The 21,573-nt window shown below is 43.2% G+C and overlaps 2 protein-coding genes across 2 annotated transcripts in view; one reads left to right on the top strand and one right to left on the bottom strand.

Annotated features, from left to right (window-relative positions):
• The window catches only part of WDR77 (WD repeat domain 77), an 8,844-nt gene extending 2,868 nt beyond the window's left edge, over positions 1-5,976 (bottom strand). Inside the window, exons 1-7 of the mRNA XM_004699184.2 lie at positions 5,755-5,976; positions 5,329-5,514; positions 3,886-4,027; positions 2,409-2,458; positions 887-957; positions 683-737; positions 166-237 (exon numbers count right to left, since the gene is read on the bottom strand). Coding sequence (XP_004699241.1) covers positions 166-237; positions 683-737; positions 887-957; positions 2,409-2,458; positions 3,886-4,027; positions 5,329-5,514; positions 5,755-5,869 — 691 coding nt within the window. The 5' untranslated portion in view covers positions 5,870-5,976. The remainder of the gene's footprint in view (positions 1-165; positions 238-682; positions 738-886; positions 958-2,408; positions 2,459-3,885; positions 4,028-5,328; positions 5,515-5,754) is intronic.
• Positions 5,977-6,126: 150 nt separating this feature from the next.
• ATP5PB (ATP synthase peripheral stalk-membrane subunit b) lies at positions 6,127-19,889 on the top strand. Its single transcript, XM_004699183.2, has 7 exons — positions 6,127-6,244; positions 6,529-6,565; positions 9,406-9,551; positions 11,194-11,357; positions 11,746-11,871; positions 18,638-18,817; positions 19,648-19,889. The coding sequence occupies exons 1-7, from the start codon at positions 6,205-6,207 to the stop codon at positions 19,723-19,725; spliced, it is 771 nt and encodes a 256-aa protein (XP_004699240.1). The 5' UTR covers positions 6,127-6,204; the 3' UTR covers positions 19,726-19,889.
• The last annotated feature ends 1,684 nt before the right edge of the window (positions 19,890-21,573 follow it).

Genomic DNA, 21,573 nt, shown 5'->3' with positions numbered 1-21,573 from the left:
GGGTTCTCCAAGGCTACAGCGAAATGACTTTAGGACTATCTCACCACTCCACCTCTACGTTTGCTAAGTGCCCAAGTGTGCTGATGACTTGCTGCCAAAACCCCGAGCACAAAGGTGTAGCTCTCACCCCCACCTTCAAGCAACTTAACACATGATCTTCCTTACCAAAGACAAAGGCTTCGCTTTGCTGAGGATGCCAAGCCAGTGAGGTAGGGAGGTAGCCAGAGGCATTGCAGCCTGTAAAGAGGAAAGCAAGGGTTGGAGTCAAGACTGGCGCTTTTCCAATGAACTGACTCCTAAGTCCTGGGCACACCTCTCGAATTCTCCAAACCTCAGAGGGTCACCATGGCCTCACCCTGGAACCCCATACCTCCATTTACCCATCAGCCTCCTGCCCTTTCTGGACATGTGTCAAAGGCAAATTTCAAGCACAACCTTTAAGATGCTAAGTGGTCCCTCTGCCCACCCCGGGACTAACGGAACCCCCACCCAGGAAGCATGCCAGCCTTAGTGGCCGCTGCACAAAAAGGAGTTGGCAGCGCCTCAGTGAGAAAGAAGATTAGGTCAGTTTTTTTTTGTCTCGGTGACTGGGCGTCTGGCAACTGTGCCTTGAACTCTGGCCAAGGAAAGCCTCCTCCGAGTGGGCCCCTAGCACGACTCCCCGACTGGTTCCCAGACTCACCCATCTGTGATGCTGGCTTGGGACAGCGAGTATCCCAGAGTAAAATTCTATTGTCCTGGAAGAATAAATAGGGGAGAGAAAAAGGGAGTGCTTCACATGCTGCGGGGGGTAGGGGTGGGGGTGGGTGGGGGGGGGTGTCTCTACTTGGCCCACGGAGAGAACTTGGGTGTGGTGACCAAGTGGAGCAGGGAAGGAGTACCTCACCTCACTGCATGACAGAAACACGGAGTCCTTGTGAGGAGAGGCAGCGACACAAGTGACTGGCCCAGAATGAGCTGCAGAGAGGGACATCAGACAGAGGTGGGACTGGGGGCATCATAAAGCAGCACGTCATCCTATCAGATACCATCAAGAGGCAGGAGGGAGGGTAGGAGAAGCAGTCCTGGCTGCATGATGGAATTTAACACATTTACTGAGAGACTATTAAGACAAAGCCTACAGGTTGAGGGGGAGAGAAATCCGAGGCTGAGAGCTATAAGAACCCCCAATAAAAGTATTAAAAAAAAAGACTCACATGGCGAAAGAGAAAATAAGTAAGTATACATTGCAGGGATTATAATGGACGAGATAAAACAAAACGTGTGTAAATGGCTGAATGTGAAACTGATGATGTTCTGTAAACATTCATCTGATTCATATAAAAGTTAAGGAATAAAACCAAAAAAAAGGGGGGGGGGAGCAACAGGGCTTAAAGGAGTTTCCAAAAATCATGGAAAATGAAATTAGTGGACTTTTTCCCCAAACTTTTTGAAGTGCCCTGGATGTAGATGCTATAAATGATTTGAAAATAGTTTTCATACTGGCATACATATACTACAAATACACAAAAACCTTCCAGGGATTCCTAGATGCTAAAAACTTCAAGAAGCCAACTTCTCCGATGTTCTCCTCTTCACATGACTTAAGAAACCATCTGCAGCTTGCCAGGTCCTTGTTCCGATCTCTCCCATCACCACCACCCATCCCCCTTTTACAGAGGACCCCTCACCCAGCCCACCCCATACCAGGTGCAATACTCACGAGGTACAAAACCCAAGGGTTCCGCACTAAGGGACAAAAGGGGCAAAGAGCAGGACAAAGAGCAGATGGTATGAGCACAGAAGAGGACCAAGCTTACTTCATGCACAGCACAAACACAAGACTGACACAAAAGGAAGCCAACCGCCAGGAGGTGAGCAGAAAGGAGTCTTAGACGCGCATGATGGTTCTTAACGGAAAACAGAAATTGCATAGAAGTGTTATTTCAAGTTCGAGATTCGCATGTCTCAGGGCTTTTATCATTCAACTATCCCAAATTTACCGTGAGTGGGTTTAGCTAGTGCAGTGTACTTGAAGGGCAAATGAGAGTAAAAAGGTCTGAAGAAAAATGGAATTTTAAATCTGTAGGCCACAAAATACCAGAGACCCAAACAGCAACAGATCTGAAGTGGCGAGTCCAGTGCCACCATCCACTCGAGGGGAAGCCTGACAGGGAGTGAACACAGGACAGCGATGGGCTGGCAGGGCGGCGAGAAATGGGAGTTTGGGCCTGTGTGACCAAGGTGGCAAGGCCATCAACAGAAATGGGGAAATTACGAAAAGGCAAGCGGTAGAAATTGCAGTCTGGCTTTAGCTTGAGAGGAAAACCATACCTACACAAGTGAAAATGGAACTGCTGCCCGCAACGTGCCAGCCAGGCTCCATGAGCCCAAAGGGGAGAGTCAGAACAACTGGCACGCTCACTCACCTCGGTAGGAGTTCAGTACTGTCTGCTGAGCAAGGTCCCAAACCTTGATGCTAAGAAGCAAAAGGATACAGACACTTAATCTTGACTTCAAACTGGCTCCATCCAGGCTGACCAACCGAAACCAGAATAGACCCGCATTTTAAAAAGTTGGGTGATTCAGAATAACCAGAACTGGAAAAATTACCAGCGGAAGCCCTGAAGTGGGAGACTAAGAAGTGTAGTGAACCCTTTCCAGAGCCTGATATGTGAGAATGGATTGCTGGCAAAACTGGAGCGTGAAACACATCCAAGTAGCAAGGTCAGCCACCATCTTTGAGCGGGACACCACTGTCTCCGACTCTGTTCAGAACCAGAGCCAAGAGGTCTGCTTGTCTCACTGCACATCTCTGCCGACCCAGTTTTCCAAGAGGGAAATGAAGTTGCTAGCAGTGCTACAAGAATAATTTCCCCCTTCCAGTTATCATTCTGACTCACCACACCCAATGTTCCTTTACTTCCTCAGCCATGGCTGTACTGGGAAGAAACAATTCAAAGCCTGACCTTGAGCCAGACTACCTACATAAAAACCTTTATTGAGAGAGGTCCTTCCTTCAACCAACATGTCCCATTTTTCTTCATTCCCTGATCTCTGCTATGGTCCATAGCAATGGCCTGAAAAATCCCCAAGGACATCCATGTCATAATCAGTAACCAAATAAACAAGAAAACCCCCTCTGAATCCATGGCCACTGAGTCAATTCCAACTCATGGCGACCCTACAGGACAGAATTAAACTGCTCCTGACAGTTGCCAAGATTAAATCTCTATGGCAACAGTCTCATCTTTCTCCCAAAGGTTTGAACCACTGACCTTGTGGCTTAATCCACTATACCACCAGGGCTCCATCAGTCACCAGGTTCTTAGAATGACCTCAAAACTAAACAGTGCATTGGAGAGATGAGTATAGAAGATCAAAGGGCTAAATCCACCTGAATGGTTAAAACTATGTCAGCTGATCCCCCCTCCGGTGCATGCTGGACCCTGATCTGGTTTTCAACATTTTCTGTATTTTTATGGTTTGTTCTTATTAGGGTTTATCTCAGAGGTGTTATGTCATTGGGGTCACCCTCTTGACGTTGTGTCATGTCTTTCTGTCTTTCAGTAAATGAAACCCAGGACTGATGAACCGATAGGGACAGCAAGTAGAATAAGAATTTCGGAGGTGGGGTGGGGGTACAGTGGTGCTGGTGGGTGGGGTAAAAGGGAGACGACGTCAAGGAGACAAGGAAGAAAAAGAACGCTTGGAAGTTGATTGAACTATGGGAAAATACATGTATATTTTTTAAAACTCACTACAACACCCAATAAAATTATTAATAATAAATAAAAATCACTACAAGAAAACAAACAAACAATACTTAATAGGGCTAATAAGATGGCAGAATGGGCAAAGGAGGCCTACAAAGAGGAGTGATGAGAGGAGGGACGGCGGGCGTACCAGAAGTCCTTGCTGCCGCTGACAGCTTGAGTGCCGGGGCTCAGGACACTGACTGTAGACACGATGTCGTCGTGCTCGTACTTGCAGAACTTGCTGACAATGAGCGTTTCGTTGTCATCCAGCTCCCACAATTCAACAGCACCTGGTTGGAGATGGGGGCGAGGAAAACATAGACTTGGGTTAGACCTAGGGAGACATTCACATCCATGGTTACTGAGTAAATAAATTATTCCTATAGAAGTAAAGCCCATGCCATTAGAGGGTTTAGTTAACTCCTGAGCCCTGGGTGGTGTGGAGGCTTATGCATTGAGCTGCTAGCTACAAGGTCAGTGGTTCAAACCCACCAGTCACTTCATGGGAGAAAGATGAGGCTGTTTGTTCCTATAAAGATTTACAGTCTTGGAAACCCAAAGGGACCATTTTACTATGCCCTATAAGGTCACTATGAATAAGAGTTGATTCGGAGGCAGTGGGTTTGGTTAAGCCACTTGGCATTATCATATTCCTTAAAACAGACAATGAGGAAATCCTTCGGAAAAACTCAAGTTCCATGGACCAAACCAACCCTTCTGCCATGAAGCCGACTCCTACTCACAGCAAACCCCGTGTAGTTTCCAAGGCTGTGAATCTTTAAGGGAGCTGACGGCCTCATTTTTCTCCAGAGGTAAGGCTGGTGGTTTTGAACTACCAACCTTACAGGTTAATGCTTACCTCACAGCGCCAACCAAGGCTCTTTAGGGAAAGAGGGAAAGGCTGGCAAAATCCATTATTCTGCTTCCAGTGAGAAGACACTGGAAAACCAGCTCCCAGAAGACAAGGCTAAGTCCACAACTGCACAGTACAGTATGGAGGGGTTAAACCTTGACAATTATATAGATACAAGTATCTGCTAAAGCTTTTGAATAAACGTCTTGCAGAGTTTTAATAAATACTTGTTGAATAAATGAATGTTTTATATAGGGTCTGGTTAAAAGAGAACACCCCACTGCCCCGCCCCCCAGTTGTTTTAACTATGCAGGGTTCAAATTCAACGGTCAGAGGCCCAACATTTAATTACCCCACTTTCATCCTTTCTTAAAGTGCCTGACAACTTAGTGCCAAAGCCTTTATTGTTAATCCTGACACTCAAACTAATGAAAACAGACCGAAGACTTTTAAGACAAGTACATGGGCAGACACTCAGAGATTGGTTTCAGCATCATTCTAAGGCCAGTGAACATTATAACCCTTGCTGGGCAGGATTCACAAAGAAAAATCATGCCAATCCAATTCTGTCGCCCAGTAATTTAGAACCTTGGGCAAAGTAGTTCCCATTCACAAGAGCTCCCGTTTGGAGTCAACACTCTCAGACTCCCCCAAATTCTAAGTATCGGATGTCAACCCACTCCGACTTGTACCCCGGGGTGCCCTAGGTCCTCGAGGAGGGATGGAAAGATGACTCACCCGAATCAGAAGCCACGAGGATACCTTTGTCCCCCACCCAAGTGAGGTCGGCCACTCCGGCCTCCGTCTGGACTCCGGCGGAGCAGAAGCCTTCGTTGGGGGCAGAACAAGGGTCCTTGAAAAGCCAGAGGGAGCCAGCCCAGCAGCGGCCACTCAGGCTGGAAGCTCCAAGCAAGAGCGCCCCATCTAGAGGGGTGGGGGGTGGGGGCGAGAAGCTGTCAGTACGCGCGGGGTGGAAGGGCCCGTCTCCATGGTGACCGCGCCGAGGAACGCGCACGGGTTGGTTAGAGAATTGAGCTCAGGAACGCGAGGCGGCCTTGGGGACTAAACTCAACGGTGTGGGGAAAGGCTTGAGATGGCGTGCGGGAAAGGGCTGGGAGGGTGAGTCCGGAGGAGGGGGCGCCCAGGCCCAGGATCTCAGCTCACCGGACCGATAGCGCACCGCTTCCAACTGCCGCTCCATACAAGCGGGCGCATTAGGGGGCAGGTTCCATTCTCGGGCCGCCGGCGGCACCATGGGGAGCGGAGCTTCCTTCCTCATCTCCACAGCCCCAACGCCTACCTAGACCCAAACTGGACGCCGGCCAGAGACTCAGCTCCGCAGCTATCTCACGTGGGGCAACTCTGCCGGGGCCTCCGCCCCTTTCCCTGAGGCTACAGCAACTCCACATCTCGCGAGAATTGCTCCCACACTAGGTTGTTTCCCTCCGGCAACAGGTTCTCGCGAGAATTCGAACGAAAGCTAATGAGAGGGGGGCGGGGCCCGACATTCTCTTATCGCGAGATTTGTGAGCGTCCATCTTGCTCCTGTCCCTGACGGCTTCTCTCGTCGGGGTCACAGGGACGCTACGACCGCCGCCTGGACCCTCCCTCACCATGTTGTCCCGGGTGGTGCTTTCTGCCGCCGCCACAGCGGGTGAGGGTTCTAGACCTTGGTGCAGGCCATTGGGGTGATTAGAAAGAGGCGAGTGTAAGAGTCGCGGGCGGGGGAGGTGGGAGCAAAGCGGTCAGGGGCCAACCAAGAGAGACCCGGAGAGACTTGGGCCTGGAAGAAGAGTGATCGGTGCTGCCCCAGAGGGAGCTCTGGGTCTTGGGAAGGGAAGAGGTGGAGGGTCGTAAAATAGTTGGATCTCGCGGGGACCGAGGAAGGGGATCTCATTCCACCTTGACTTTGCTGACCTGCGCCTTGTGTATCTGCAGCCCCCGCTCTGAAGAACGCGGCTCTCCTAGGTCCAGGGTAAGTGTGGCACTGTTACGTTCCCCCTCGTTCCCCTTGGCTCTTGTTTTCTCACCTCGTTTGACTTTGCACTTTTCCACTTCTTGGCCTTAGACCAGAAGTTACCCTTCCGGTAATGCTTGGAAGCTCTTGTAGACATTTTTGTTCTTGTGACTGCCTGGAGCTGTCTAATACCTTACGGCGTAGCTTTCAAGGAGACTAAAGGAGGTGTTTTAGCTAGACAAGAAACCCTGATTTGGGGGTCTTAAGCTTCGCCCCTCTCCCAGTGACCTTCAGCAAAAGGAGCTGCGATCGCCCATATGTATCGAATTTACCAGATTACATGTCCACAAGCAAGTCTTACTTAATAAACAATGAAAGATGTTGGTTTTCTTCTGTCGCCCACACTTATATTTTACTGCCAGATCATAAGGTATAGAGCCACCACTCATTGATCCAGCCAATATTGAGCATTGAGCTTCTCATCCACAAAGGGTGCAAAAATAAGTACGAATAGGTATCTCCGATGCAGTCACTTGAAGAAGGCGGGACTATAAAGTAATGGCATGAGTGGGGACTGACAACTCCTAGCTTCCAATGGTAATAGCTATGTGGCTGTAAGTGTCCTGCCTGCAAATTGGAGATTGTGGTACAGTTAAGGGTGTTCAGAGACTTCATTCCCCGGAAACTCTTAAGAACCGTGCCTGGGACTCAGTATATACTTAGTAACTGTCCACTGTTACTGGTGAGTATTATTCCTAAAACAACGCTCTCTGCTATGGGCTTTTCCTTGTGATTCAGTAACTAAGCCCTAGAACCACCACCAGGACGCTTGAAAAAATGACTCAGATCTTCCCTCAGCTCTTTTGTATGGAATAAAAAGAAGCGATAGTTGACTAAAGGAGCCCGGGTAGCATAGTGGTTACAGTTGGGCTGATTCACAAGGTCAGCAGTTCAAAACCACCAGCTGCTCCGTGGGAGAAAGATGGGGATTTCTACTCCCCTAAAGATTCATAGTCTTGGAAACTTGCAGGGGCAGTTCTGCCCTGTCCTATAGGATTGCTACGATTCTTCATTGACTCGATGGCACTGAGTTTGGTAGTTGGCTACTTCGAACAGACATGGAAACAAACGCTGTAATGTGGTATAATAAATTAATTCTATATACAAAATACAAAGAAGCAGCCTAGACTTCTGTGTCCTTCACACTCAGTATCTCTCTAGTCTATTACCAAAGCTCTTTTTCCATATTAATGTCATGATTCGAACCGCTTCTGCTCAAGTAAAAGGCACTGTGATCTCTCACCTCGACATAATTCAGTCCACTCTTAACTAGACTCCTTTTAACCTTGGTCTTGCCCAGTAAAGCTAATTCTCACAATTACAATAAATACATAAGTAAACCATTCCTTTCGAGTTGATCTAACTCATGGTGGCCCCATGTATAAAGAGTAGACAGTACAGCTTTCCAGTCCTGTCTTCCAAGGGGCTTCTGGTTGGGTCCAAGCAATTGATCAAGGCCTGTGCCCATCTGAGTCGGCCAGGGAATAGCCAGGAGGATTACGTCACTTTCCCACCTACAACTCTCCAGAGTACTCCATTCCATTGGAAATAGAATCCAAACTATTTAGCGTAACCAGAAGATCCAGTATGAATTGACCCATCTTAGCGCTTTGATGGGATCTCTATTCTCTTTTGAAATCATTCTCTGACCCTACTGACCACCTTGCTGTTCCTCTGGAAACTGCCAAGGAGACTTGCGTGGTAAAGCAAACCAAACCATTGCCTTCAAGTTAATTCCTACTCCCAGCGACCCTGTAGGACAGAGTAGAACTTCCCCTTTGGGTTTCCAAGACTTTCCTACTTTACAGACGCAGACAGCCTCATCTTTCTCCCACTGAGAGGCTGCGCTTGAGCTTAGCAGCCCAGTAGGTAGCCCATTATTCCACCAGGGCTCCTTAAATCTTGGTAGCAAATACGGAAAAAAGGAAATTTTGTGTGACCAGAAACTTAATAGACTTCTGATTAAAGTATTATATTCGGTTCTGCATGCCCATTTTTTGAAACAAAGCCTGGGAGCTCCTTGTGAAGGAAAATTGGAATTTCGGAACTGAGGTGTTTATTTAACACAGATGTCTTGAGCTTCTCATATGGAAAAGAAAATTTAGAAACAGTGAGTCGAAGTTTCAAGGGCCTGCATAGCAGCTCGATTTATAACGAGGCCATAACTAGAACTAACCAGTCTTGAAAAGGTCTTTTTCTTATAGTAGTTAGATCTCTAATTGAGGAAACATACAAAAAGGGAAACGTTCAATCAAGGAGCTCACAGCACAGAGGACATACCTGTATGAGAGGGCTTCAAAGAGTGCACGGAAGAATTCCATTATCGCTCAACTCCGTTTTTCCACAAAGTTTTGGAAGCTCCCTTGTATGTCAAGCATTATCTTGAGCAGCCCGATCAGGGACAAAGATCCTAGTCTCGTTTTATCTGTTGTCTCCTACCTAGTTCCCCAAACTTAAATTAGTTGTTCAAAGTCAAGTAGTGAATCTAGGATTTGAACACAATTGTCAGTAAGGTCGATATATTTTTGTACATTTTGTTAATCACTGTACAAAGACCTAACGATGTCCCCTCAGGGATTCCAGTGCAATATAGGTTTCATGAAGCTCTCACTGTCTACAATTGAGTCATTTGTCCTTGTCACACAGCTAATTATCAGTCATTATTGGTTCCTGTCCGCTTTATAACAATTCCTGATAAACTCCTCAGTCTTCACCCCCATTTGTTGTTTCTGCTGATTGCTTAAACCTTATGTTTTCTTCAAAGAATAGGCTTTACATTTGTTTAATTCTACCCGCAGGGCACTGCAAACCGCAAGGATCTTTCACACAGGGCAGCCAAGTCTTGCCCCTGTACCACCTCTTCCTGAATATGGAGGAAAAGTTCGCTTCGGGCTGATCCCTGAGGAATTCTTCCAGTTCCTTTATCCTAAAACTGGGGTCACAGGTGAGCACTCAGGATATCTTTGGGTGGTGCGGTTTGTGTTAACCCAACATTTTAGTGACCCTTTAACTTCCACATATACCACGAAAAAACAAATTAGCAGTTTTTCCAGGGAAATTGTGGAGGTGATTCAGTGACTTGATGTGATTACTCTGTCATTTGGAATTTTAATGTAATTTTATAGTGTTGTCTTCATCTGTTTGAATGGATTAAATTGATTGAAATTCATTATCTACTATATGTCAGGCACTGTTATAGACAGTGGAAATATAGTAGTGAGGTAAATTAAATCCCTGCCATCATAAAACATGTAAGATGCAGAAACTAAAGGAATGAGTAACTATAATACTCTTAACAGGTAGTGGGAAAAGGAATGGATAAAATGGGATGCAGTAGAAACTTTTTGTACACACATACATGAACAAAAATGTATAATCATTACTGGTTTTCCCTCTTAATGGGCATAAACTCTTCTAATACCAAGTTTTACAGTGCTATATGCTTTAACTTACTTAATCCTATAATGTCCCTGAGAAGACATTTATATTACCAGAACTTAAAATAATTTGTCAACATCTTTTTTTTTTTTTTTAAACTAAGCTGAACTTGAATCCAGGCCCTCTGGCTAAGTTTAAAGTTCTTTCTACTACATAGATTGCCTTTGAAAACCAGTGTGTTGTGTTGCTTTGTTTTGTTTTGAACTCTAGCCTAGCCTGAGTGGCATTTCACTATCAGAAATGGCAGGAAACGTTAGTGGAAATGTTACATATGCTAGAGCTTCCTTATGTATTTTGGGAACCTACCTATTGTAAACCCAATAGTCTATTAATTTTTATGTATATTAAAGGCAGATTTTAAAAAGAAAAGAACCATTGAAATGCAATATGGAAAACTCTGGGTAAAATATATGTTATTGTAATGGCTTTATTCTGCTGATATATACTGACATCCTTGGTACTATTATTGATCAGAAACCACGTAAAATGCTGCCGTAAAGACCACTTCTGTCCCTGCGTAACATGCTGTGAGGCACGGGAAAATCCTAAAGAAATGTATGTTCTGATTGTAACCTTTCAGAACTCAAGGTGCAGCTGAATTTAAAAGGTAGCCATATTGGAAGCATTGGGTGCTTTAAGACTTGAGAATCCTTATAGTTTGAGCCCCTTTTATGTGCATGTTACTGTTGTTTCATTTTTGTTTTGCTCATTTCCAGTGTCAGTTTGCTATCAGAAATCAGAACAGATGGATTTTATTCTGTACATTGATCCCATTGAATAAATAGTATGAATGTCCTGGACATAGTAGCCCTTACATCTTTGTAGGGTGGCTCCTGTTTATTGATCTTTACTTAGATTATTTCTTGGTCTCAGCAACCCCAGAAAGAAGCTACAGTTCCCATTTTGCAGATGGAGAAACTGAGCTCAGAGGTTATTTAAACTATTCGATTTCTGTTAAGTTTAATTTTCCCTGAGTCTGGAGCCTTGTTCTTTCAGCTCTACCATCCTCTTTAATTTTGTGAGTTATTGTTAAATCTGGTTATTTTAAATTGTTGTATAACAATTTAATCAAATAGAGCCATATTTTCTACTTTTTAGACATAGAGTATTCATTCATGAAAAAACGTTTGTTTGTTTTTTTTACCCAGGACCTTACATGCTCGGAACTGGGCTTATTTTATATTTTCTATCCAAAGAAATATATGTGGTCACCGCAGAAACGTTCTCGAGCATAGCAACAATAGGGTTGCTTATCTATGGCATTAAAAAATATGGTCCCTCTGTTGCGGAATTTGCTGATAAACTCAATGAGGTAAGAGCCGGAAAGGCTTTTTTTTCCAAGTTCTGTTTTAGACTATAAAGGATTCTAATCTCTCAGACTTTCTCCAGCTTTTCCATAATGTCGTTCAGCAAGGCGTTACATTGTTAGTGTGGGCTAAGCCATAAATTGAAGGCATAGGAAGCTGGGAGGCAATCATTCTTAAAGGATCGTGATTTCTCATTCTTCACCCAAGTCATTCGTTCCTTTTAGGCCTGGCTTCGTTGGCCTTAAGGGGTGGCAGGAGTAGATTTGTCTTTCTAAGGATTTATGCATTTCTTAATGGGTGTTATTTCTAATGAGGGATAAAACTTCGAAACATAAAAGAAACATGTTTTTATTACTCGGCCTTTACTGATCTTTGTTATAAATTTAATTTCAGGACAAACTTGCCAAGCTGGAAGAGGCAAAGCAGGCCTCCATCAAAAGCATCCAGGATGCGATTGATATGGAGAAGGCCCAGCAGGCCCTGGTTCAGAAACGCCACTACCTTTTTGATGTTCAGAGGGTAGGTTTCATACGTTTCTGAAGAGAATGAAGTTACTTCCTTGTTTTCCTTAGAAACAGAGAAATGTAGACTTTCTTATATGGAATGGTTGAATAAACTGAACTTTATTTTTAAAAGGTACAATTTGGGTGGACACTGGCTATGTGTTTATGAGTATTTAAGAATTGCTTAATGGAGAAATGATTAGAATTCATATTCTAAAATTAGAAACAATTTAGAGAAAATCTTTTAGCACCACACAAATGGAGAATAATGCATTACAATTGACTTAAATGGCATGTAATAAGATACGCCGTCAGTAAAATAGAGCTTGATAAACACCAAACCTCCCACTTCACAACGCAGACAATTTCAGGTAAGAGCTTTTCACCCTGATCAAAATACAACTGGATTCAAAACAAACGTAAGAACTTACCCAGTTATATTGTCATTTATCTCTTTTGTGTCTGGTGTTGGATGCCTGCTGCAGTGCTCTTATATTGGACCTAAGAAGCCCCTGTGACGTGAGATACTAGGAAGAGAGGTATCTGAAATACTGAGAGTCTGGGTCCGTATTTCTCACTGTGGTCCATGTACCACTTAGAGCAAAATCGACTTGGATAGAATAGCTTGGACATAGAACCTCTGATGGGATCTGTCCAAGGGTGTGTGTCTTTTAGTAGGATCCATAAAGACTCTTGGGTGCATGAATGCAATTGTTCAGACTGTTTAAAGCTTTCTTTTAGTATGTATGTATACAGTCCACAACTTAAATGATGCTTCTCGTACCTGATATGCGTGGGCGTTCACATTCACTCACACACTGGCCTTTTTTTTAAAACTAGATTTGAAGATGTAGTTTTTTATAAACATAATACTCATTAAGTTTTTATTCATTGTAGGAAATACTTATTTAACAAATACTTACGGAGCCTCTTGTGTGTCAGAATCTGATCAATACAGGGTCCTACGAATCTAGCAGAAACAAAACAAAGTCCCTACCCTTTGAGCCTACTTTCTAGAAAACAGTCCCACTGCCTTCATGTCAATTCTGAAAGTGACAGAAAATAAGTAACTGAACAGGTGTAGATGATGATAACTGTTACATGAAACGAGAATAGTGGTGTTAAAGGAAAAAGTACAGGAGAATGAGTTAAATTTCTTATAGGGCAGTTAAATTATTTGAGCAGAGAAGTGACCAAATAAATTGCGGATTTCTGGGGAAGTAGTGTTCCGAGCAGAGCAGTTGTAAGGACTTTTAAGTAGGGAGGCCTATATAGCTCAAGTGGTGCATGTGGGTCAGAAAAGATGGAAGAGAGGGGCCCAGGAGGCAGATGATAGAAGGTTATCTTGCTTTGTTAAGAACCTTGACTTGCATTACCTAAGGGGGAAAGTCACTAGAGTCTTTAAGCAGAGGAGGGAGACGATGTTTTGAAGGATCATCTTGTTGAGATTACCATTCAGTTGTGTATGCGTCAGTTTGGGGTGGCTTTGTGCTAGCCAAGTGGAGCTGTCAGTAGGCCTTTAGATAATAACTCGAGTTGATTGGTGGCACAGGAAAGGGAGGGGAGGGTGGGGGGTGTTTTGACTTGGCGGTAGTAATTTGGGAATCCTGAGTGCAAGGTGGCATGTAAAAATCATGGCAGTGCCCGGACTTTGTCATTTTATGGGTGCTCTACTAACGGTTAAGTAATGAAGGGCTTAAGAATTTCATGTAGAATTTGGCATCATAGAAGTTCTTCGTGACCTGGGTAAAAGCCGCTTTTGTGGTGTAATTAGAGTGGGTTGGAAATGTGGGGGAAGAAATTGGAATCAGTACAGACCACTTTTGTCAAGGAATTTACAAAATCTAGCAAGGGGAGAGTATGAATCAAGATTTTTTTTTTAAGACGGCAAATACAGAATGTTAACATCTAATAGAAACTAGTAGAGAGGCAGGTGGAGAAATGTAACAAAGACAGAAGAAAAATTGCTAGTGGGATGCCCTTACACCATAGGGCCTGGAATCTAGTGCGCGAGTGGAGGGGTGGACCCTAAGAGCATGAATGGCTCAGCAAATCATTAAAGGCAAAGCTTATGGGTACAAATTCAAGTAGATTGGCTTACGTGGTAGTAAGAATTTACTGGGGGGGTGTGTGTGAGAGAGAATGATGTAAAGTTTGGATGTCCTTAATGCTTAGCTTTTTTCTCAGTGTTAGAAACAGTCATTTATGAGGCAGAGGCAGTCAAGACCCTAGGGGTTAGAGCAAACAAAAGCCTCATCTGGGAGAGCATTGTTTCATCTCGAGCCATCGGACTCAGTGGGCAGACGTTAATCTGACTGCTTGTCACTGTTAGTAAGATTACTCTGGGAGTGATAGCTAATGCAATTAGAGGGAGGAGAAAAAAGATTAAATACTTGAAAAAGAAAAGGTGAGGTTATCTTTATTTACAGATTACATGATTGTTTAGAAGGTGTGAGAAAATCAGGATTCTTAAGCAAATTTACTAATGAGTCTAGGTACAAAATTAATAGGCAATAACCAACAAGCTATAGACAATCCGCAAGCCGTCAAACAATATGCTGAAGGAAGATGTACCATTTAAGAAAAGCGGCCTAGGTGTATAAAAGTGTATTTTGAAAATAAAAATGTTCATGGGGTACGGTTCTAAGTACCTTGTTCTTAAGTTGAAGGACTTGATGCTCTAAAGATATCATTTGGCTCTACTTTGACCTCTAAATTGATCATGTTTGTGGGAGAAATTGGAGGGGCAGTCGGGGAACTTGAACAACTTGTAAGAAATTTAAAGTAGCACATAGAAGTCAGGTTGACGGAGTAAATCAAAGGATCCAGAGATGAACCTGAATATGTTTTCTTTTGAAAAGTAGTCCCGTCGAGTCAGTTTTGACTCATGGTGACAGCTCCATGTGCAACTGCTCTGTGGGGTTTCAGTGGCTGATTTTCCAGATTTTCTGGGTCTGTCGTCTACAGTGCCTCCAACCCAAACCGAACCAAACACAAATCTCACTGCCACCAAGTCAGTGGCCACTCAGCGACCCTATAGGAGTTTCTGAGACTGTGAATTTTCATGAGAGTAGAAAGCCCCATCTTTTCTCCCACAGAGCAACTGGTGGTTTCAAACTTCGGATCTTGGTTTCACAGCCCAACTTGTAACCATTGTGCCATCTCCAACCTCTGAGTCAGCTGCTGAATGTACTAACTGTTCGCCCTACCAGAGAATTTAATTTAGATTGATAAAATTTTCATCTTAGTTGTGGAAAGGTACAATTATCTCATGTATAACATAAATATGTACAATAATATATTTACTCATGTCATATATTTAGTACTTGATATATTATATATATATATATATATAATGTATAAATAATATATAGTGTGAAGACCAATGGCCACCCTTGTGGCAGAGTTTACACCTTGGGCTGCTAACCACAAGGTCAGCAGGTCAAAACAACTAATCCACTCTGCACGAGAAAATGAGGCTTTCTTCTTTTGTAAAGATTTCGGAAACCAACAGGGGCAGCTTAACCCAGACCTCTAGGGTCACTATGAGTCAGAATCAACTTGCTGACTGGGGTTTTAGAGCTGTGGATATAAAGCTGATTTTCTACCTCTCAATATTAAAGTAGGTTTTAGCTAAATTAAAGATCATCTATAAGTAAAAATGGAAAACAAAGTGAAAAATAATTGAAACCTTTTTTATATTCTTGGAGTTTGGGAAATCCTTTCTTACAAAGAAACGAAATCCAAAATACTTAATATGAAAAAGTGTTAAATTGATCTCGTGTAAGTTAAGCATTCCTACATGCTTTAAGAGTTAACAGATGACTGACCTATTGGGAAGAATCCATGCATTCCATTTGACATAAAGGATCCCATTAGAAACATAGGCAAATGATGTGGACTGTTGATGGAGAAAAGAAGTAAATACAGTTTTATTTTACATATGTAAATTTCCATAGGTAATCTGACAAAATTGATCAACCTCACCTCCCCCAATCAGATTAGCAAGAGTTGTGGGTAACAGGCGTTCATGTTGCTGGTGAGATTAAATTATACAACTTCTCTTTGGAACTTGGCAATGTGTGTCACAATTTAAAATGCTGCATATGCCCTTTGGATCTTCAAGAGCATAAACGCTGAAGCTTCAGGGCCTGCATTCAGAGTCAGCGTCACAGCTTTTTACCTCGTAACTTTGGGTCAGTTCCTTAATTTCTCTGCTTCAGGGATCTCTGGAGTTGTCGTGGTTAAGGGTTGGACTGCTAACCGCAAAGTCAGCAGTTTGACACCACCAACCACTCCTTGAGAGAAAGACAGGGCTTTCTACTCCATTAAAGAATTACAGTCTAGGAAACTCTTGAGGGGCAGTTCTATGCCAGCTTATGGAGTTACTGTGAGTCCACATCAACTCGATGGCGGTAGGTTTAGTTTTAAGTCCTTTACTGTTAAGTACATAAAATGATAATGACCATCTTACCGTGATGATATAAAAGATTTAATTGACAAGCTGTAGAGCAGCGGTTCTCAACTTGTGGGTCGAGACCCCTTTTGGGGGTGGAACGACCCTTTCACGGGTCGCTTAAGACCATCGAAAAACACAAATATTTCACGATATATAATTACATATTGTTTGGTGATTAATCGCTATGCTTTAATTATGTTTAATTGTGTTCAGTTCGTAACAATGAAAATATATCCTGCATATCAGATATTTACATACTATTTATATTTATAACAGCAAAATTACAGTTAAGTAGCAATGAAAAGAATTTTATGGTTGGGGGTCACCACAACATGAGGAACTGTATTAAAGGGTCAGCATTAGGAAGGTTGAGAACCCCTGATACAGTGTTTAGAAATGATACTCAACAAGTGTTATTATTTTTCTCAGCAAGTGTTTATACATGAGTGCAAAAGATAGATAAAATGATGTATATATCTATTTGCCATTTTAAAAAATGGGATTCAGCCGATTTAGAGCTTTGTTAAATATTGAAACGTTGATAGAGTGGAATCTCTTTAAAATAAGGCATCGAAATGGAGGCTGAATTTATGTGAAAACTCGGTAGATTTAAGGGCTCCCACAGTAAGCCTTAGTGGTTAGTAAGCTTCGTGCTTGGTATTTAAGTTCTATTACCAGATTAAATGAAAATTTCCAGAACTGAAAAACGTTGGGGATCACAAATGACAACTGATCTAGTCATCAGCAACAGAAATTAACTACTGAATAGGCTAAAACGTTATCATAGGTTGTTTTGGGTTTTTTGGATGGGTTTTTAATATGGAAATAATCTGGATGTCTTAAGGTTCTAATCTCTGGGTCATCCACTTTTTTCCTAAATGGTCTAATAAATGGATTTTGATTTACAACTCTGAGAGGTTTATGTGGTGTGCTTATTAGCAAAGTTATGAAAACCTAGACTAGAGTCAAGCTGTAATGTTACAGAACAGAATGGCAGTAAGATCTCCTGCTAGGTTTCCAAAGGAATAGTTTTGTGTCTTATTAGGTGAATATTTCTGCATTCATATTTTTAAGTCTTGACACTGTATAGAATATAGTGTTAGCTGTAGACCAGGGGTGGGGAGCCTTTATTAAAACCTTTGGCTGTTTGATCACATGTTTAATTAAACTCACTCCTGTGCTGGACCACTTCTCAGGTGAGGCGTGTGATGTTAGCTGGTGTCGGCTCTTCCACGGGCCTTCTACGGCCTGCGGACCAGTGTTCTCCTTGCTGCTAAGTGCTGTCTGCAGAGTTGGTTCTGACTCAGAGCAGCCCCGTGCACAACGGGACGGAGCACCGCGCTCAGAAATGTTCTTTGTCTGAGTCCGCTGTTGAAGCCACTGTGTCCGCTAGTCAAGTGTCTTCCTCTTTCATTTTCCAAGCATATCCTTTTTCCAGAGACTGATCTCCTGATGACATGCCCAAAGTATGAGAGAGAAAGTCTTGCTTGCCTTGCCTCTAAGGAGCATTCTGGCTTTACTTCTTGCAAGACAGATAGGTTTATTCTTTTGGCAGCCCATGGTACATGCAGTGTTAATCACCAGCACCATGATTCAAATGCATCAATTCGTCTTCAGGCCTCCTCATTCACAGTCCGACATTCACGTCACAATCAGTGACAGTGGAGGGCCATCTCTGACCTCTGGCTTCCCATTGCAGTGAAGCAGGGGTCAGACAAACCTTCATGGTCCGTCCTTTGCTTATTCTGACACCAAGCTTTCCTCCCACACCACGTTGCATTTATGCTGTTTGATAAGTCACTATGGTGTCCACACAGCTCACAGATGATGTTCACAATTAAGGGGTCTTATTAGGGAAGTTAATAGGTTACCACAAGTCAGGATTAGCAAACAATAAGGATACAGATGGCTCACTCTTTGAGCCAGGGTCATAGTAACAAACACTGGCCTCCCCTCTCTTAGTGATATACCTGCCTTCATACATATATATGTGCATATTTACACATGCATACATATACATTTACATAGTCAAGCTGTTAAGGATTCTCTCACATCAATGTGTGGTCATTCGTGGTAAATAAAATACTTTTGCATTAAATACAAAAGAAGGGTGAACGTCGTCCTAACTAGCAGAATCTTAAAGAGTTGACGTGATGCTTTATATGTGCAAACAATATATACCCCATATATACTCAGGCATAGGCCAAGTTTTCTAGCACATTTTAAATGCAGATTTTGTGGTAAAATTAGGTGCCTGGGTTGATAAATTTGGGTCGGCTTATACTCGAGTGAATCCGGTGCATCATCTTTCCTTTAACCCCAGAATAATATCGCCATGGCCTTGGAGGTTACGTACCGGGAACGGCTGCACAGAGTGTACCGGGAGGTGAAGAATCGCCTGGACTACCATATCTCTGTGCAAAATGTGACGCGCCGAAAGGAGCAAGAGCACATGATCAACTGGGTGGAGAAGAGCGTGGTGCAGAGCATCTCTGCGCAGCAGGCACGTGGCGGCACCCCTCTTTCCTCAAAGTTGGTGACAAAGGGCCCCTCAGCGGACAGGCCCGAAACAATGGGAAGATCATTGAGAACATTGGTTGAGAGAGACCTGTGTTCAGATGCTGGTGTTAGGGTAGCATTAGCCAATGTGTGCTCGTAGAACATGGGAACCAGACAAGGCTGCTGCCGAGTTCTTTCTGTTCCTGACTCCACCATTTTCAGTCCGTGTCCTCTTGCAAACCATTTAATCCGATTGCTATTTGTTACTTACTTGTTTATGTGACTTAAGTTCTTCTTTTCCTCATAGATAGGCTACTTGGGCATATCTGATCATTTTCCACTTAATTATATGGCACTAGAAAAACTTGTCTGTAAAAGATAGGTTGTTTTTCTAACAGTTTTTACATAAACGTACATACTAATATGTGCTTATTTCAGAAACTTGGAATACAAAGAGTACAGAGAAGTGAATAACACTTCCATTCTTTCTAATATTTCTATTTTACGAATGGGTTGGGTTTTTGTTTTTTCAAGAAGATATTAGCTGTGCAAGCCAGCATCTGTGACAAATGGTAGCAGTAATATCTGCCCTGCAACTATACATACTTTAGTTTTTATCCACCAGACCATTCTAACTAGTCCCTTGAATTGTTTCAGTTAGATTGCATATTTCCTGTAGTAAAAGATTTTATTTCAGAACCTTGTCATTTATCATATTAAATCAAGAATTGATCTTAAGATTCTCATCTTAGGAGATGTGCGTTTGCATTGTGGTGTTAGTGCCCTTTCATGCTTTGGTAAGGTCTAACCAGATTTCTCTTTTCTTGGTTTCAGGAAAAGGAAACAATTGCCAAGTGCATTCAAGACCTAAAGCTGCTTGCAAAGAAGGCTCAAGCTCAGCCCGTTATGTAAATGTGTCTATACCAATCAAGACAGCTACACCTGACTAAATGGAAACTTGTCTGATGAAGTCATTCTTTGTATATTGCTGTCTACTCACATTACAGTTTACCTTACTGAAAATGACGTTTGAGTTGGATATATTCAGAGAATAAAACACAATCATTGGCCAGTAAGATGTTTTTCAGTATTGTTCTATATTTTGAGTCGCTCCATGATTACTTTGAGTGAGCAGTTTGGTTTTAATAATATTTAGTACATAACTAAAGATTATCACATTGTCGTTTAAATTTGTACCTAACCCTCACACCTTGCAATAAAATAAAGTGAGAAAGCAAGATTTTCAAATTAGAAGATTTTCCAAAAAACCACTTCAGTTTTGCTTTTTGTTGTTGGGAGCCATCAATTCATAGCAACTCTACAACAGAACAAAGCCGTGTGTAGCCCCTTGCCAGCCTCACCAGTGATGCTACCTTTGGGCCCCTTACTGCAGCCCGCTGTGTCAGTCTGTGTCCTTGGCGGTCTTCCTCTTGCTCTCTCGCTCTCCCAACCATCAGGCTGTCCTTTGCTGGCATTGGCCCCTAATCCCCGTCTTGAGCTGCAGTCTCGAGAATAACACTGCAGATGACGTCTTTGCCGCCCTTGCCTTTCAGGAGCATTCTGCCTATTCCGTTGCCAAGACAAATGCCGTTTGTCACCGTAATTGGACTGCATCAGTTCCTCTGGCCTTTTCATTGTCTCATTTGGTGTATGTGTGACTGTTGAAAATAATAAGACGTGGGTCAGGGACCCTTAATCTTCAAGGGCATATCTTTTTATTTAAACCTTTTTTTATTATTTTAACAAATCATTTTATTGAGGGCTCTTATAACAATCCATACATCAATTGTATCAAGCACATTTGTACATATGTTGCCCTCTTTCTACTTGAGCCCATGGTATCAGCTCCTCTTTTTTACCCACCTTCCCCACCCTCTTGATAATTTATCAATGTATTTTCATACTTTATTTTTATATTCCCTTTGATAATTGATCAATTTATTTTCTTCTTTTTGTATGATAACCCACCCACCCTGCCGTGAATAATAATTTAGAAAGAAAAAAAATGAGGCCTCTTAAAAAAAAGCCAAAACGGGTAAGAATGAAAGCAAGTATCATTCATCCTTCATATTACCTTGAGACAGATAACTCAACGGGGAGAGAAAATGAGCATCCCTGGTGGGAGGGGGGAAACGGCCTAGGCGGAAAAAAGATGAGGACTCCTGTTGAGGGCCGAATGGACACCTTAGCCCGCCCCACAGCCTAGAGGCGGCCCTCCAGGCGCAGGGATTGGAAAGTGAGTGGAAACCACACGGAACTGTGGAGTGGCAGAACCCCTGTAAAGTTCAGTAACCGAAAATAAAAAGGAGACCGGTGGAAGGGAGCTCAAAGAATGGTCTTAGGTTTCGGAATAGCTTCTTTTTTCTCTTTCCCTCTAACTGGAGAAGTGCAGCAGGCCAGCAACTTCTGCAAACACTCAACCTCAGTCCCAGCGCCTGGAACGGAGACTGGCTGAAGGCTCGCTAGGAGCCACGTTTTAAAAAGTGCAAGATCGCTGAGTGAGTGAGTGTGCGCGCAAGCGCAGATTGGGGGAGTAGAAGGACCAAGAGAGAGACACACGCAGAGATGAAGATGTGGTTTTCCTTCTTTCCCGCGTGGGAATTCACGGTCTCCCTCCCTAGGCGGAGACCCCAGCCTACCTCCACCCCCCACCCCACCTTCCCCGCAACTTCCGACCTCTCAGGGAATCACCCGAGGGCGCGCCTGGAACCAGGCAAAGAAGTGACCAAGAACAGGAACGCTTGCAAATCAAAACGCTAC

This window comes from Echinops telfairi, unplaced genomic scaffold, assembly GCF_000313985.2.
Source record: "Echinops telfairi isolate 266 unplaced genomic scaffold, ASM31398v2 ScPeMD7_443;HRSCAF=831, whole genome shotgun sequence".
In the NCBI taxonomy this organism is placed as follows: Eukaryota; Metazoa; Chordata; class Mammalia; order Afrosoricida; family Tenrecidae; genus Echinops; species Echinops telfairi.
Note: the sequence above shows the minus strand (reverse complement) of the source record. Positions and strands in the feature narration are given on the sequence as shown.